At 37.9% G+C, this 18,000-nt stretch overlaps 1 protein-coding gene across 8 annotated transcripts in view; it reads right to left on the reverse strand.

Annotated features, from left to right (window-relative positions):
* The window catches only part of Adgb (androglobin), a 119,172-nt gene extending 103,136 nt beyond the window's left edge, over positions 1–16,036 (reverse strand). For 2 of the 8 annotated variants that reach the window (XM_063233038.1, XM_063233036.1), the window contains exons 1-5: positions 15,789–16,024; positions 12,136–12,307; positions 5,565–5,657; positions 2,157–2,228; positions 1,206–1,412 (exon numbers count right to left, since the gene is read on the reverse strand). In XM_063233038.1, the coding sequence (XP_063089108.1) occupies positions 1,206–1,412; positions 2,157–2,228; positions 5,565–5,657; positions 12,136–12,307; positions 15,789–15,862 (618 nt within the window). In that variant the 5' untranslated portion in view covers positions 15,863–16,024. Of the gene's footprint in view, positions 1–1,205; positions 1,413–2,156; positions 2,229–5,564; positions 5,658–12,135; positions 12,308–14,494; positions 15,296–15,788 lie in introns of those variants that run through there. The other 6 variants (XR_010041956.1, XM_063233037.1, XM_063233042.1 and 3 more) reach the window with 6 other exon arrangements.
* Between the last annotated feature and the right edge of the window lie 1,964 nt (positions 16,037–18,000).

Here is an 18,000-nt window from a genome sequence, read left to right on the forward strand (position 1 = left end):
TAGGTTTAGTGATCTGATTAGCCACAGACAATGATGCTCTTAATGAGGACAAATCTGATGAAGTAGTGACCTTCAGTAATTGCTTCTGTTCTTCCTTTTCAAAAACTCGAAAGGCCTACTTTAACCGCAGGATCCTTGCTCTCCATGTAGCAAAGCATTTTAGAAGGTTTCATGACTTCATTGAATAGCAGATTGCCATATATTATGCAAAGAAATCTTGGAGAATGAAACACCTGTTGCAATGAACCCATAATTTAAGTAGACTCTTGATATTTTCTTTTAAATTCAACTTTCTTTTTGTCTTAGTCTTCTGCTGCCTCACTACTGGATCTTTTCTATTTTCAAAGAAGCTCTCAATGACTTTTGTCTTTTACTCATTTTTGCTCAAGTTAGCTGTGGACTTAACAAAACTGTGACTGAGGCAAGTGCGCAGTGCAGGAAAGAGGCCTGGACAGATGCAGTAAATAAAATAATGGGTGGATCAGAATAAGTGTGGACTAAAATAAGGGTTGGATTTTGACTTAAAGCATAACGTCACATGCAACTATACAACTGAAGTACATCAATTCATTTGCCACCTGAGAGCCTAACACCAAATGCAGTTTGTCACTTGCCATTGATTAATAATGTCTTCATATGAGTCTTCAAACAGCTGATTTATTTTGGTCTCTACGCAATCAAACATCTCTGCTAGTAATAATCTGTATTTGCTGCTGCTCCCTACTGCTAGCATCACTACCTCAGCTCCATCTCAGATCATCAGACATTAGACTCTCACAAGGAGAGCACCACCTAGATCCCTCACACATGGTTCATAGAAAGGTTCACATTTCCGTGACAGTCTAAGGTCCCTGCTGACCTGACAAGTGACAGAGCTCAAGGGGTAATGCGAGTGATGGGGAACAACTGTAAATACAGATGAAGCTTCACTTTCTCACTCACTGCTCGTGGCCTCCTGTGCGAGCTTCACCCTGCTGTGTGGCCTTGATCCTAAAAGGCCACAGATTGGTTACTGATCTGTGTGTGGCCAGGGAATCAAGAACCCCTGCTAGGCTAAATTTCTGAAAGAGATGGGCTAAATGATTGGCTAAGCCTGAGATTTGCAAAAAAAAAGAAAAAACATTTTTTCCAGCCTTGTTTTTTGGTTTATAAATATATATCCATATGAAAGACACGAGTTTCAGCATACATAAACTTGAACTTACCATCCAGTAAAGTTTCACCACATACTTTCCATAGCTATTGAACAAAGGCATATGGCCTTTCACAGCCTTGCACAGGGAATATATATGTTCCCAAGGTTTCCAGAAGAGAACAGGAGTTTCCCCAGAAGCTGTTTTAAAATTGCTTAAAATCTCGCCATTGAATATTTTCCATACTGCACAGATTTCACTGATAATCCACCTCATCAACTAAAAACAAAGGACATTGGTTGTTAACTGGTTGTTTCTTAATTATAGATACTACAATGGGAGGGTATGGAAAAGCCTAATTCTGATAGTATTAAATTATATAAATACCGCATTCCACATTTTGATTTCTAAATGACAAAATAAAATCATTAAGTCTTGCTTTTTTTTCAGAAAATATCACAATGCAAACTAAAAGTTCTAATAAAATTGAACTCCATTTGCAACTGAGTTTCATTTAGCTGTATGTATGTACAACAGAGAGAGGGAGGAAAAAAGAAAAAAACAGGATAAAAAGAAAGGGAGACAAAGAAAAAATGCTTCTAAAAGCACTGATAATTTTTACAAAAAGTGAGCTAAAACAGTAGATTTTAAGTGTTCTCTTCACACACAAAAATATGGGCCAGGAATATAGTGCAGTGCCACAGCATCTGCCTGGCAAGCACAAGGTCCGGAGTTTGATTCCTGGCATAAAAATATATAGAATCATAAAAAATATGTAAAGTGAGTTTCTTAGTTGTGGTGACTATTCCACATTGTATACATATATCAAAGCATCAGACTAAATACCTTAAATATATACAATTTTTTAATTTTCAATTGTATTTTTAAAAAGTGGGAAAAGAAATACTGTCATACTAAAACTTAAAAGCAGGCAAGGGAAAACGGAGCTTGGCTGTCTGGGAGATGTTTCCCCAGGTCTGGAAAGCATTCTACAAGAGGCTTTGGTTCACATTTCCTACATACCTCACTGCAGAATAAATGTTCATTTGTTGAAAACAAATCAAATGTGATCTCATCTTTCACAACTACTGGAGTCTGAAATAAAAATATGTACATAGATATTATCTGATAAGAAAGATACAGAAAACATAACTCAATAAGCTCTAGCTTAATGAAATAAGCTAAACCGTGATTTCATTTCTCTCAAACAAAGGAATGAGAATAAATAAAAAATAAGTGATCACGAAAATGATCCTTACTTAGAACTGTAGGTAAAATTAATTTAATTATGATAAGATACAGTATTTTGAAATAAAATATATGCAGATAAACAGCATGCATACACATAGTTTAAAAAGTGTTTTGAACTTTAACCATTCATGTTAAACTTGAAGTTGAAAAAAATTTTATCTCAGATGCAAAATATTAGACATAAAAGTTTTTAAAATCTTTTTCAACTTTAAATCCTGTCACATTTTATAATTTCTAAAAAATAATAAATAATAGAAAAACATGATGGAATATTTTTAATGAGGTAAAATATCTATCAAAGCTTATATTTTTTAACCTTTTAAACTAACATGCAAATGTATTTATTACAGAATTATATTTTTATGGATGGTAATATAATTAATTACCCTCAACCACCAATACAAATAACACCTCAAAAAATCAATAAAATAATTTATGTTCAAGAAAAAACTATCCTGAAACCTAAAACTATCCTGAAACCATAGGCTGACTATTCTGATGATATATTATAAACACAGTTTATTCTGGCTTGGCTACGATAGGATGCCCATAATTTTCCACAGTATGAGTATGCAATAAGATTAAATATTTGATGCCAAAAATTTGAAGCATTAGACTTAACACGTATCTGCTGACAGATAAATAGAAACTGACTTTGGAGAAGATAACACATACCAACATAAAGAACTCTAACAATGGTATTTTAGCACCACTATTCTCTACACCTGCACCTAGCCAGAATAAATCTTGAGATATCTTAGAAGGTTCAATAAAGTCAACATTCAAGGGTCTAGGCTCCTAATGTCTCATGCTCAAAACCTAATCAGATCTGGTCTGTAACCCTGTGATCATAGCTTACTATTCCTTTGGGCTAGAACAACTCAAGTTGACCCCGATACCTCAAAGCCAGGATTTTAAGATCTTTAAACCTAGCTTCTCTCTGATTAAATCGTGTCCTTTGATTTAGTCTTTTGCTTGGATTTCTATGGTACGTTCTAGATTGGACTGTATTTATTAAAATGAGTTGAAATTACTTAATGAATAATGAAATCAGCTTAGTGGATCAAGACTGCAGAGAGAAGGAGAGAGGGAAAGAAATAATGGAGTACATCTTACATATGATCATTAATGTTCAGTGAGATTTTTATTTCAATTTTATATATGTGCACATTTTATGAGTGTCACTGTAAATAGTAATCACTGTGGACCTATCATTAGAGCTTGCAAAACACCCTACTAGATAAAGCTTTCCTGCTTTGCCATATTTTCATTTCTGTCTGCCCTGACCCATACTCCACCATGACAAGTCAGGAGAAGGCATCTCTGCAGAGGGAGGGCAAAGTTTAGTTGTAGAAGGAGCTGGCAGCATTACATAGGTAGAGGTGTTATGAGCAACAATGGATGAGTTTTATTACAAAAGTATCTCTATCTTTCAGAACTAAACTATACAGAAAAGAAAAAGACGGTTCAGAAAATGTTTCTACTTACTCTAATTTAAGACTCCTATCTCATGGAATTCATATTGCCTATTTGCATGAAGTGTAAACCATGGACTTACTTTAATAGCATATAACATCAAGTACATTATATTGGTATCACAGAATTCATATTCATGTCAGTGTTACTAAACATTAAATTTTTTGTCTGTTTTTCTGAGACAGGGTTCCACTGTGCACTTCAGACTAACCTTGAACTCTTTATGTAGCTCAGTCTGGCCTTGAACTCACAGTAGCAGCCTTTCAAAGGATGGAGTTACAGGCATGCACCACCATGCCAGCTTAAATTTAATTTAAAAGCGTTGTTCATGAATGTTTGAATTACTTGAAATCTCTTACAAGTAGGCATTCAGAAAGTATATATCTTTCACTTCAGTATATGAATCTTTCACTTCAATAAATCTTATTGAATTTAGATATAATCAACTTTCTGTACCAGTAAGTGAGATAAGACTTCTGTTTTTCATTTTGTTTGGTCTTGCATTAATAGCACGGTTGATGAAGGTTAAAACTTTTAGTAAAAGAATCACTTTGTGCAGAGACAGTTTTAATAGATTCTACAAATGTATTAAAAAATCAGCTCCATTTTAACCATTTGATTAATACTAAATAATATAACCTATTAATTTTCTATGCATTAGAGCTGTGAATATAGATCACAGAACCTGCACGCCAAGCATGAGGTCAAAGTGGTCCAGAGTTCTGTTCCTGGTAACAATAAATATATATATATATATTTTTTTTGGTCTTTTTTCCTTTTTATCGGTACCAGGGATCGAACTCACGACTGCTTGCCTGCAAGGCAGGTGCTTATGCCGCTGAGCTAAATCCCCAGCCCCTCAATAAATATATATATATGAATAATGTGAGTACAATTGAATGGGGGAAAAGCATTAATGATAAGTAAATCCCGAGAATAAGAAATACACTCAAACTAATGCAGTTATTCAGAAGTTAGACAAAATTGCCTTCTGAATCTTAGCATTAAGAGGTTGAGGCAAGAGGATCACTGTTAGTTCAAGGCCATCCTGGGCTACCTAGTGAGCTCAAGGACAGCATAGAATACATAGTGAGATCCTGTGTCAAAAAAAAAAAAAAAAACAGAGAGAGAAACTTGGACTAACGTGGTCACAGTTTTAAAGTATATAAGTGTTGCTTTGAATGAAAGTTTCTCAGGTGATGTCCCAGTCAAAATTACTCAAATGTTTAAGCATAAGAGACAAAAAATAAAAGCAGTTTTACCACCTTTATTTGAGATACCAATATAATGTAGCTAATATTGATATGCATTTGATATTGATTACATTTCATGAAAATAAGCAATATGAATTCCATGAGATTTGAGTGTTTTAAAAATCCACTGAATTGAAAAATCCAAGTGGAAACCTCTTGCACTATAAAAAGCAATGCTAACAAACATCAGAGAAAATAAACCTTGAGGCTATGATTTTGGGGAAAAGTAGAAAATTCAAGATTCTAAATAAAAAGTTAATAATCTCATGGAAACTAATATAAAAAATGATAAACATTGATTTCTGATTTAAATGCAAAGGACCAATTTATTTTCACTACATGCCATAAGAAAATTTATTCTAAATCATTCAAAAATTGAAATTTGTATTTGTAGGATATTGTATCTTTATGGTTAATCAGTATTTGCTTTAACAGTAAAAATACTTCTTACCCGATTTGTCACAAAATCCTGTGGACGTTTCCAGGAATAAATTTTCAACGATGGTGGCAATTCGATCTTTCCTTCAGGATCTTCAAAGAAATGCTATATAAAAAATGAATTGAGTTTCTTTTTCTATGGTTTTATCAAAATAGAAACAACTCAATCCTAACTAATGTAAGTATACAACTTTGATCAACAAATAAGCATTCACAGAGTAGTTTGTATGTTTATCGTTAGAACTAGTTCATGGAGTTCTTGGAGGGTACTGAATTTAACAACTCTATGTCATTTCAAGCATTGAGTAGATTTGGATTGCAAAGATAGTGACCCAAAAATGCAAGAGCTGTTAGGTGTAAGGGAAACTATTTCAGATGAATGTGTGGAAACACTGAAAATGTTTTGTTTTTACTTGAGTACAGAAGACTGATAACTGTTACTGTTGGAATCACAAACAAGATTATATGTAAATGAAAGTTGGAAAATTTTTTGCACCAGGAATTCAACTCACAACCTCATGCCTGCTGGGCTGAGCCATATTCCCAGCGCTTAAAACTTGGGATTTTGACCTGATTTTCATTTGTTACTTTTTAAAATGAATGTTATTCTTTTGAGATCATTATTGTATAGATTCATACGCAGTTGTAGGGAAAAATAACGAGTTCCTGGGTTTCTTTAACCCAGGTTCTCCAACAGAAACACCTTGTAAAAAGTCGTGTGCAGTATCATAGCCAGGACTCTGACCTTGATGCAGTCAACACCCAGGGCAGGCTCAGCACAAGGATCCTTTCCACGCCTTTCAAAGCCACACTAACCATCCCATCCAGACTCCTGCCCTAACATCTATCAGTCACTAATCTATTCTCTACTTCTATAATTTCATCATTTCAGTAATATTACACTGAGTTAAATGGCATGACATCTTTTGGATTACCTTTTTTCTCTTTCATAAGAGAAATATTCAGCAAAATTCCCTAAGGCTCATTCAAATGGTTGCATGTATCTATAGTTTGTTTTTATTCGTTGATGAGTAACATTTCATGGTATACATATTTGCCCACTGAAGGATATGCAAGCTATTTTCAAGTTTAGGGTACTACCAATAAACCTGATAAGAACATTTATGTATATATGTTACAGAATTTTGTACGAACATGAGTTTTTATTTCTTTAGGGTAAATGCCGAAGAATACAATGAATTGGTTAATTTTTGAACTTGATTAAGGGTCAATTAATGAACTTTGGAAAAGAAACGATATTCAAGTATCTATTCTCAAATGATAGCAATCTAATTAGCTAAAGCCTCTACATTACCATGTAGTTCTCAGAGCGCAGAAGGTCCTGGGAAGAAAAGACCCCTTACAAGAAATAACATGAAATACGCTAGGAGTATGAATAAAGTTCTTGAGGAGTGTAAATTATCTGTGTGGGAAAAGGCAGCTAAATTTCACCCGCATTAATAGAAACAGGAAGAAAAAGACATTGTATTGTGGTTTTTGTAGTAATTGTATTTTTCGTCTAAATCTGGTGTGGCCTGAGAAATAGGTTATATTTTAAGACAGTGGAGTTCTCATACATTTTAGGCGTGTATGTTTATCTGGAACATGCGGTTTATGGTCACATTTAAGACACTGGAATCTGAAGACACTGCAGACAGAGGCAGTCAGCCTCTAGCCAAATGCCCAAAGAATCACTCTGAAAACCTGAAATTTACAAGGTGCTATTGCAGACTTCTGCAACTCCATCACCTTGTTTTCTTTCTTACAAATATTAATTTAGTTATTTTAACATTTCCTATCTGACAAATCTGAAGTTACCTGTGATGTTTCCTTTTTGTTTTCACTCACTTGGTTCTTTTCTCTTTGGGCTTAGTAATTTTGGATTGAATTATATAACTGCATATAAAAATAAAAACAGGCTCTAGATAATGGTATCTTCCTACAGATGAATTTGTTTCCTTTGGCAGTATAGTTTCACATTTGCTTGACACAGTTAACACTCTTTCTCAGGTCTCAGTAGAGCTGGGGAACTTTGGTTTGCCCACACTTCCTATCAAATGCTCTGCCTATTCCTAGGTACTATCTAAAAGGCTGGAGTGCTTATCAGGGTCACCTTATCAGGGTCACCTTGATGTACCCTACATTGCATTTCTTCACAGCACTACAAAAATACTTAGTTACCAGGCCTCTAAAGATGTTACTTTGTAATTTATTTGCACAACTTGCGCTTCATAGGTATGGCCTAAATGTTGAGCAAATGTCTTAAAATAACATTTTTTAATTAGCTGAAAAAATTTAGATCACTTCCTTGGACTTTGGTTTAAGTGTAATTACTTTGGCAGTTCCAGACAATCCCCTCTGTCCCCCCAGCCTGGAGAGACTGACACAGGCTCAGGAACACTCCTTTTTGCTTGGCTTCTGTTCTTCATGCCTTGAAGATCCTCAAGGGGAAAAAAGGGTAAAAAAAGTCTTACTGAGATTCCCTTTTCTCCAGGGTTTGGACATATCACATTAAGAAGTGGTCACCTTTTCCTGTCATTTCACTTTGGGGGTATTCCTTGTAACTTCCTTACAGGTCTTTGTTATGTACTCTGCAAGCTGGTTCACTCACTACATGCTGTAGTTGCCATGACTTAGCTGGAGAAGTGATATCTGACACTGGACTAAGAGAACAAAGGGTTAGCTCATCAGATGCTGGTTTTCTGATGACTAGCTTCACATCTGGAGAAAGAACCATGTGCAAAATTCCAAGGATACTTTCTAGGGTTCAGTGTTTAACACAACTGAGAGTAAAACACGGATGTTGCAATTTGGGACCAACATGATGGGTGCCATCATACGACAGAGATGCAATCACCAAGCCTGGCCACTTCACCCCTCACTAAAGAGAGGCTTTGTGAGTCCATGGATGCTGAGTCTTGGGACAGAACTACAATTGGACGGCAAGGTTCCATTCCAGATTTTACCACTTTGTATTGTACTTTGAGCTGGTGTTCCCTTACCTTTGAAAGCTGAAATGATAAAATGGAATGCTAAGCCTCCCAAGTGTCCCACTCCATTGGATTGGCCATGTTCATAGTAAGAGTTAGCCTCAGGCCTCCTTAACCATGCGTATGACTCCTTAGAGTAAGCATCATATTATCTCCTGATAATATGGTCTGATGTTTAGCCAGTCTATTTTGTCTACAATGAAATGGACACCAGGTGACCAGCACATTTGCTACTGTTCCAGCCTGCTTTTCCCTTCTAATAGACTTCTGCTTGCTCTGCTTGCATTAATAATTTGAAACCCAACCCCACCTTCTAGATATTAATGAAATTATTTCAGTCATCTAATGAGGCTACTCCTACTTCCCTGTGTTAAAGTTTTCAAGCACTTTCTGCTTTTCCTTTCCCTAGTGTATCTCCACAATTTAGAGTGATTTATCTTTAGGTTTTTCCCGAAGGTTCAGCTGCTTAACTGAGGATCCGCACAGTCTATCCTCATGATATAACTTCAGAAAGCTATACAGAGTAAGGCACACACACAACCCCTAAGTTTTGAGTTGTTGCTAAACATATGTAAAATATGCCAACTTTCATTTGGACCAAGAAGGTTTAGAAGCCATTAAGTCTAACAGTTTACACTTATTTTAGGCATGGTTCAAAGAATGCATTCTCTCATAGATCACTAATTTTGATACTGTTCTTCATGCACTAACAGACTTAGCAATTATTTTACTAAAATTTTTGAGAAAAAAATTACTGATATGTCATGCCATTTATGATTATACACAAAATGTAAATGCTAATATTCACCATTTTAGAATGCTTTACATAAAACAAAGATACCATAGTTCATCTAGTCATTCTGGCAATTTGTGTTTTGAAAATTTTATTGAGTTTGATAGATATTTTTAAATGAATTGCTGCATCAAATAACTGAGTCATGTTTTAGAAGCAATTTGGACATGTAATCAGCACAAAGAAGTCATTAAAAATAGAGTAAAAGGTTTAAAGAATCAAAAAGAGCCTAAAATCATAATCGGTAAGTGGAGGAACACAACATAGCTCCAATCTCAGGAACACATCATGTTTATATGTCCAAAAGTAAACAAGGGGGCCACTGGAAGTGACACTGCACTCTGAGGCAGAGCCCTGGAATTCAGATTCATATTCCTAAGGGGTTAACAAAACTAAAGGGCTTCAGGATACCCTGCCCTTTCCTTCTGGCTGTACTGTGTCTCCTCCTGTCATCTTCATGGAACAGCCCTCAGTAATCATGACTATAGAGGGGAAAAAAATAAACAGCCTACTGTTGGACACATGTCTCTTTGTTCTTTCTTTCAATTCTGGCCTTCCTTCCGGCCATCATATCTCAATAAAAGGAGTTACCAAATAAAAGGTAACTTACTTAAACTATAACTGGGATGATCCTTTTCACACTCCTTTTAGTTATGCCTAAAGTCCAGCTCCCATATAGGAGAGAGATAGTTTATCCTGCCCAAATATTGTAATATATATACCAGGTTGCCAACAATCTAAATAATGCTTAGATTGGTTTAATAAATACAATATATATTGTGGTCTATATATAAGAATTTGAGTGTTTTTCGTTGGTCAAAAACAATGTGTTAATTGTTATAATCTGTTTCTCATAGGTCATCAAAATTTTGGAGATATTTTACAACTGAAACTGAAATAAACTAAAACAAAATATCAGACTCCATCAATAGAGGAGTCTAACAGCCAGTGGGTTACAATTTGTATTCCAGCCCCTTAAGAACAGGTTCTAGACTTACTGGAAGCTTGATTTTATTCATATACCAAAGAATAAAGGAGTTCAATACTTATTAGTCTGGGTAGATACCTTCACAAACTGAGTTGAATCCTTTCCTTGTAGAACAGAAAAAGCACAAGAGATAGTAAAAGTTTTAGTGTCAAAAATCCCAGATTGAACTTTCTTAAAGCTTACAGAGTGACAATGGGTCTTCTTTTAAAGCAACAGTCACATAGGGTGTCTCTCAGGCACTGGGCACAATCTTTGGGAAAGTCAGAAAAATGAATGAGACCCTAAAGAGACGCCTTCACAAAATGGCTCTGAATGTTGTGTGCACATTCCTGATCCTTCTGCTAATGTTTCAATAGCTGTTCAAAATGTTAGACAACAGGTTAATGACATGTCAGATCCTGAAATTCCCTACAACTTTTCCGTATCCTCTTTATGGAAAGCTCCCAGTGGCTCCTCCCGGTGGAAAACTTTGTTGTCTACATTCATAATTATCCTGCTGATTTTACTACTTGGCCCATGCATACTTAATTTTTTCTGTGGCCTTGTCTCCTCCAGATTTAAACCTGTACATCTACCAAGATAAAACACCTGGCATCTAGTGAGGGTCCTTAGATAGATCATCTATGGAGTATCTCTGACTGCAAATTGCAACTACAACCTTTCTCAGGTTGAAGAAGCCAGATCTGTCTTTGCCGCCTGCCCCCTCATAGCAGTTAAAAGTGCTTCTTCAGAGAATGGAATGTTGTAGACAGCTGTGTGAGGTAAAAATGTTGTAGGTAGTCAGATGAGGCTGGGCCCTTGCGGGTCTATGCGGGAGACAACTGTGGCTGGAGGGGTATTCACCGAAGACCAGGCTTCAAGAAAAAGAACTGCACACCCATATACTTCCCTTGGAATGAACAACAATGATTGATATTCTAAGTAGGCATAGATCTCCTTGGAGTGAAGATCCAAGCCTCCTTAACTGATCCCTTCCAGCAAAGTCCTTGTCTGCCCCTGCACACTTGCTATGTGTCGTTTCCCCATTTGAGCCCCATTTAATCAACACTGCCCAAGCAACTATACTTGTTGTATACTTATTGGTTGACCATAGTTCTGTCCCACCTCACACCCATCCTATGATTTGCCATTGGATGAATATTACTTGTGACTACACTTATAATCTTACTGATTGGTTATAGTTCTGTTCCACCTTAATCCCACTTTACCTCATGGCTTTGCTCAGTAAAACACCCTTGAGAAGTGGGCAACCCATTTTCTGGGACCCCTTCTGTCCCTCTCAGACAGAAGCTTTCTTTTTTTCAGTAAATTCTTCCTACTCTTAAAAAGAAAAAAGTAAACAATTAGATCTTTATCTATGTACCTTGAGGGGATTATGAGGGACCCAGTTCTTATCGTACCATAGGATCTTTTTAAAGCTACTTTTCCCATAATCTCCAAACAACAGTCACAAATGCACTACAGACTCTTCATTTTCTAAACTACTCTAATTGCCTTGTTTTCAATTCTATCCAAAATCTATCCCATCTATGGACTTCTCTCTCAATTTCCCTTTATTTTATTAGTTTATTTAGTTTGTTAATCTTTAATCATACTTCTTCCCTCCCAATTAGCAAATATAATTCACCAGAGCTCTGAACTAAGGCTTAAAAAGACAAAGTGGTGATGGGAAAAGCCAAGCAGAAAGTCACAATTTCCCTTTGGAATAGTGACCGGAGAAAAGAGGAATGAGCACGCTCCCATTTTAACAAATCTTACTGCCTTACAAAATTAAAAACCAAAATGAAGTCCAGTCACAGTCAAGGCTACTTACAAGTACAGGGCTCTTCCCTGCTTTGTCCTTTTCTTTCCCTCCTTTGCCTGCATCCCACTTTTCTGCATTTATATCAGATTCACTCCATTCTGGCCAGATTTGGAATTTCCCCTTCTTTTGCTCAGCAGAACTGGACTGGACATGACTGCCAACAGGGTACACATTGTGGGAACTGAGGGACACAAGGGGAGAAAGAGAGACAGAGGCATTTAATTAAAACCTCCAAAATAAAACATTGGATTAATTGTATGGCATAAGTTTAATTATCTCATCAGGGAGTATGTTACATGCATTTGTCAATCAGCTCCCACATGTTAAGTTTCTAAAGACTAAAATGATCCATAAAAATTATTTCATTAGCATATCTGAACATTAGCTCCTGCTTACTATTTCAGGACACTCAAAAATAGATGCAAGAAGAGTATTATGTATTATCATGAGCATATAAGAATGTTTACACATAATTCACACTTAAAAATTCTTTACACTTATAATAGTAACAGCATTTAAAATATCAATACAATTTGGATTTCTTCAAGTATCACAGTATCAAGGAAGCATGACATTTTTAAAAACTGCGTATTACAAATCCTTTAAGTAAGAAAAACTTGCCCACGCCATTCCAGGCACCACACAGTTAACATCTACTTAACCTCTCAGAACAATATGCAGGATATATATTGTTTCTTTTAAAATGAAATCATTCCACATATTCTGTTGCATACAATACTTTTTACCACTTAGCAGCATAGTATTATGTATTTCCCATGGCCATGAGTGGTTATCCATGTGTAATTTAATAATTACCTAATATTTCATTCTAAATTTCATAATTCACTGCTGTAACACATGTGCTGCACACACGAGAGACCACGAAACAAGTATGTTTAATTTTGGGAGCTGCAGCAGTCAACAGCAGGCTCAGGCCTTTGGAGCTGCTGGCTCTGATCATTTGTTCTGTTTTGCTTATATACTCAAGTGAATTCACAAGGTCAGGGGTTGCTATGGATACCACTTTTACAATACCATCATTGCTTCAGAATGTTACCACAGGAAGTGGGTATTGGGCAGTTTGGCCACCTTGAGACAAAACTGTTTGTTCCTCTTTCTGTAGTTTTAGTCAATTAAGGGACAGGAAGCCTTTTGGGAATTTGGCCAAAGTTCACTCGATGTTTAAACTCTGCTAGCAAAGCATCTAAGCTCTAATCTATAGGCTATAAATTAAGTGAAGTTTTTTAAAACCAGGGTTTCGGGGAGGTTCAAAGAGAAAAGGACAAAGAAAAGAAAGCAAACAGTGGGTGTTTGGGGTTTGCAATTGTGAAGGCCCTCCCACTGCAATGGCAAGCAGAGACACCAAAATGACACCCAGGATTTGGAGGCAGATTTATTTATATCTATGGGCACTGATCAGTATCATTCCCAGAATATCAAGGGCTGATCTCTGGTGGTCTACAGCTAAGCAGGAAGTACAGAGGCAGAAAGGTTTGACAATTGGGGACTGGTTTATACACTGTGCATCATAGTAACCAGCTACACATCACAGAGACTAGGCATTTCCAAGACACAGGAGCAGTTGAACTATTACCCGGGCAACTAATGAACTGGGGTATTCTGGAGTAGGAGGAGGATTCTGCAACAATACTATATTTCATTTATCCAACCTTCTATATTTGCAAATTTGTTGGGTTGATTTTATTTTTTTAATTTCTTCACCTGGGCTTTTGCACTGAACTACCTTCTGGACCTCTGTTTTTCTAATTATTTTTTGAGATAGAGTCTTGCCAAGTCCCTAAATTTCCCAGCAAGGCTTTAGTGTGAAATCCTCTTGCTTCAATCACTGGAATACTAGGATTACAGATGTGTGCCACCACATCTGGCTAATTCTTTCAGTCTTATAAACAAAAAATGAAAGACTATTGGAAGGTTCTAGATACTGGAAAAAGGCAAGGAAATAGAGTATCTTATTGAGTCTCGAGCCCTGTTGAATCCTTGACATTAGCTCAAAGAGATCTATTTTGGACCTTTAACCTTCAGAATTCTGAGATAATGCATTTGTGTGACAGTAAACTATTAAGCTGTTGATATTCTATTACTAACAATAAAAAACTAATACAGTGGGGGGGGAGATAAAATCATAGAATTCCATGCCTGAGAAACTAAGCAAAGCTTTTTTTTCCCCAAAAAAATGAGAAAATATGCAACAGACTCAAATGCTGCAGTAGATCAAGGCAGAGGAAATAAAGACAGCTGAACACAGAACCTTTAATGGCAAGAATATTAATGTCTCCCTCAGATGTCACCTTCTGGAGGTGAGCACGGAGGAAGGACTTTTCTGAACACCTGTGTATACAACACTCACTTTCTGTGCATCCGCTCCTTTGCTCCGTTTTAATAACATTCGACAGCTCTCCGGAGAATTCTTGATTTTTGTACTTTCCACAAGTAGGATTTTAAGTCCTACAGTGGCACGAATGTTGAAACTTTCTATAACTTCCTCTTTATTTAGCACATGAAATAGTGCCTAAACAAAGTAGGACATTTATCTGCTATATGAAATAAAAGAAAGCATGTCTTTATTTTTTTACTTCTATCATTTTTAACTAGAATTGTTGTAACCTTTCATGTGTGAGTAGAGACTGACCAAATAAGCTCCAATCTTGTTTCTATTTCTTTTCCAGTTTGGCTGACTGCTATGCCACGTGGTTTGGAGGATAAAGCATGAGTAGGTGTGTGGTTTCCCTCTTCAGGATTGTAAAACATTCTCAGATATAGTCCTCTCTTCCTGCTTGATGCATGGCAGAACCCTAGGAGAACACCTTGCAAAATAATAACACCAGATGCAAGGAACCAAGAAACCTCAGTACAGGCAGAGCCGCCACTGTACACATTAAGTTCCTGGTGTGCCTGTCAAATACTCCTCCTTGTGCTAAGTCACTGGGGTTGGGGACTGTTTGATACTGCATCTCTCCCTAGCCTGGGCTAATAGAAAAAGTAATCATTCCGATCTTAGGATCTGGATGTCCTCTTTTACATCTTTAGTGATGAAGGCATACTCGTGTTATATTTCAAGTCGTTTTTCCATTAAAATTTTCTTCATTGTGACTTCATCCACGTTTCGCATATTTGTTTTATTGAGTTCATCCCTCTCAGGTTCATGTCCCCTCCCATCCCCTCCCCTGAAGCAATACAGTGTTTTAAGAACAGTCTTTATATCTTCATATAAAGACTGCCCTCTGCCCTCTCTCCTCCTCCGGCCCCTCCTTTCTCTCCCTACCTAATCTCCCTCTTTTCTTTGCTCCCCTCTCCCCACCCCTACTCCTCCTGCTCTCGCACCCCAGCCCTCCTCCGCCCCTCCCCCTCTTCTCCCCAACACCCATCCCCACCCCCTTCTCGAGCCGGACGCAGTCCCCCTCCCGAGCAGCCCGAGACCATCGCCGCTTCTGGCCCCACTTCTGCAGGCCCGCGTGGCTGGGGCGGCGAGCAGGGGCGGGAAGGGGTCGGCGTCCGGGTGGGAGCCACAAGGCCAGGAACCTGCCAGGCAAGGACTGTGGGGCTTCGAGGAGGAGCGAGAGGGGGGGCGAGGCTTCCGGGCAGGGATCGGGGGTGCCGGAGCCGCCGCCCAGGCTCGGGCGGACCCTGCGGCAGGGCCTTACTCGTCAAGTTTGTCGTATCCGTGCCCCGAGTTCTTCCGCGGCACCTGCTTCTTTTCCGAGTGTTTGGAGGTCATGGCGGTCGCACCCCTGCGACCCAGAGTTAGCGCGACCCGGCGGTTGGGCCCTGCGCTCTGCGCCTGCCGTTGCCAGGAGACGGCGCCGCGGTGGCCAGGGAGACGCCCGCCAGGGGGCGCTGGTCCGCGCCGCCCGGAGGGGACCCGCGCTGGGGCCCTGCAGCGGAGAGTGGGAGGACCGCTGGGCCACGCCGCTAAGGAGGAACCGGAGGCCGCCCGTCTGGCGCTGCTCTTCGTAGGCTGGGCCATCACCAGGCTGTCTAGGCTGTCTGTCGTCTCTTGGACAGTCAAAGGCCTGATCCTGGAAGTACAAAGATATCCAGCACCCATCAAGGTTAAATTCACAGTGACAGATGTACCGAAAAAATTACCAGGCATGAAATCGAGCAGGGAAATATATCCCAATAAAATAGAGGAAGCAGTTAAAAATGACTGAAAGAATAGGAGTGATAAAAATACCAAAGGGGTTTGGATTAGCTCAGTGGCATAAGTGCCTGCCTGGCAAGTGCAAGGTCATGAGTTCGATTCCCAGCACCAAAAAAATACAATAAAATAAAATTAAATTTAAAAAATCAGACAAAACATTACAAGTTATAAATAAATTGCAGATGTTTGATTAAGTGAGAAGGAAGAACGACTATGCTGAGCTCATTTTAGTGACTTCTAGAGCTGCACATAGTATGAGGTCTGCATTGAACACACAACTGAAAGAGACTGACGGAGACTAGACACTGCAGGAAAGCAGATCGGTCAATTTGGAGTCACTGCAGCGGGAGCTATCAACATGGAACGGAGGGAGAAATCCTCAGAAGGAGAATTAGAGCATCAGTGTAGTGAAATAACATCCAGTTGCCAATGTGGCTGTGGATAGACAGAGCCAGGACGGAAGGTGGGATAATAAATATACAAAGAATTATCTGGAAAACATTTTCCAATTTTTATAAAAATTATGAACCCATTGAGCCATGAAATTCAAAGAATAGTAAGAAATTGGTCCTGAACATCTCAAAGAATGAAATTACCATTTACTGACATGAGAAAGAAGGGAAGTCTAAGGTTTTGGCTGAAAATGAATTTAAATTTGAATATGATAGGTTTGAGATCTAAGTGTTGAGTCTCTAGTTGGGCATTTGAATCTAGACTTCAAGCAGTAAATTTGGGTTAGAAGTAGAAATTTGGACATTATCATTCAGTAAATTCCCTAAAAAATTCATCCCATAAAAATATTTTTAATATTATAAGAGCATGGGAAGCAACTGAAGCCAGAAAATTATGAGTGTTTATGCTTGTATTCGTCATACGAGTCACCCTGGTTGTTCTAAAAATTAATACATGCTACTTAGAGGGAATTCTCACTTTAGAATGTTGGAGGGTTTTGGGGGTTTAGGGCGAGGGGTGAGGTTTTTTGTTTGCTTGGTTGGTTGGTTGGTTGTTTTGGGGGTTTTTTGTTTGTTGGATTTTTGTTTCTGTTTTTGTTTTACATGATTGCTCCAGCTTATGGAAAGCATTGTTGTCTAGTGTCCTCCCTCTGTGTGGAGCAACTGTTGACATAAATAAAATTGCTATAAACAAAGGAGATTCACAAGCAATCCTTGTGCTTTAGATTTGCCATCTCATTTAAGATAGGTGGGTTAGAGGAGAAAGCTCTTTGAAATTCAGAAGTGGAATGACTTGCTCAAAATCACGCAGTTAACATAGTTATGAATTATTTATTGAGTAAAATAAACATTTACTGAATACTATGTGCTGAGTAACGTTCTGAAGAGCAGAGACAAAGCAGTTAACAATGAAGACCATCATAGTTCCTATGACGCAGAATTCACAGTTCCTATGGAGAGAACTAAAAAACAAAAACAGGCAATTGTACATTGAATACACAATAATTTTCATAAAGCAAAATGAATCAAGAGTAAAAGCAGGATGCTAACTCATTTATTATGGAAATAGAGACACTTTTAGGATAAAAAGAATTGAAAACTGCATGGAATGATGTCAGCAAACATACTAGGACATCGGACACACTGAAATGTAAGTTTATCAGTATCTTAATTACTTTTCTCATTGCTGAGACAAAATGCCCTAAACCCAAAGTTAAAGGAAGAAAGATTTGTTTGGCCAGCAGTTTGTAGAGGCTTAAA

This window comes from Cavia porcellus, unplaced genomic scaffold (assembly GCF_034190915.1).
Source record: "Cavia porcellus strain 051 isolate PalLab524CR breed Dunkin Hartley unplaced genomic scaffold, mCavPor4.1 scaffold_22, whole genome shotgun sequence".
NCBI lineage: Eukaryota > Metazoa > Chordata > Mammalia > Rodentia > Caviidae > Cavia > Cavia porcellus.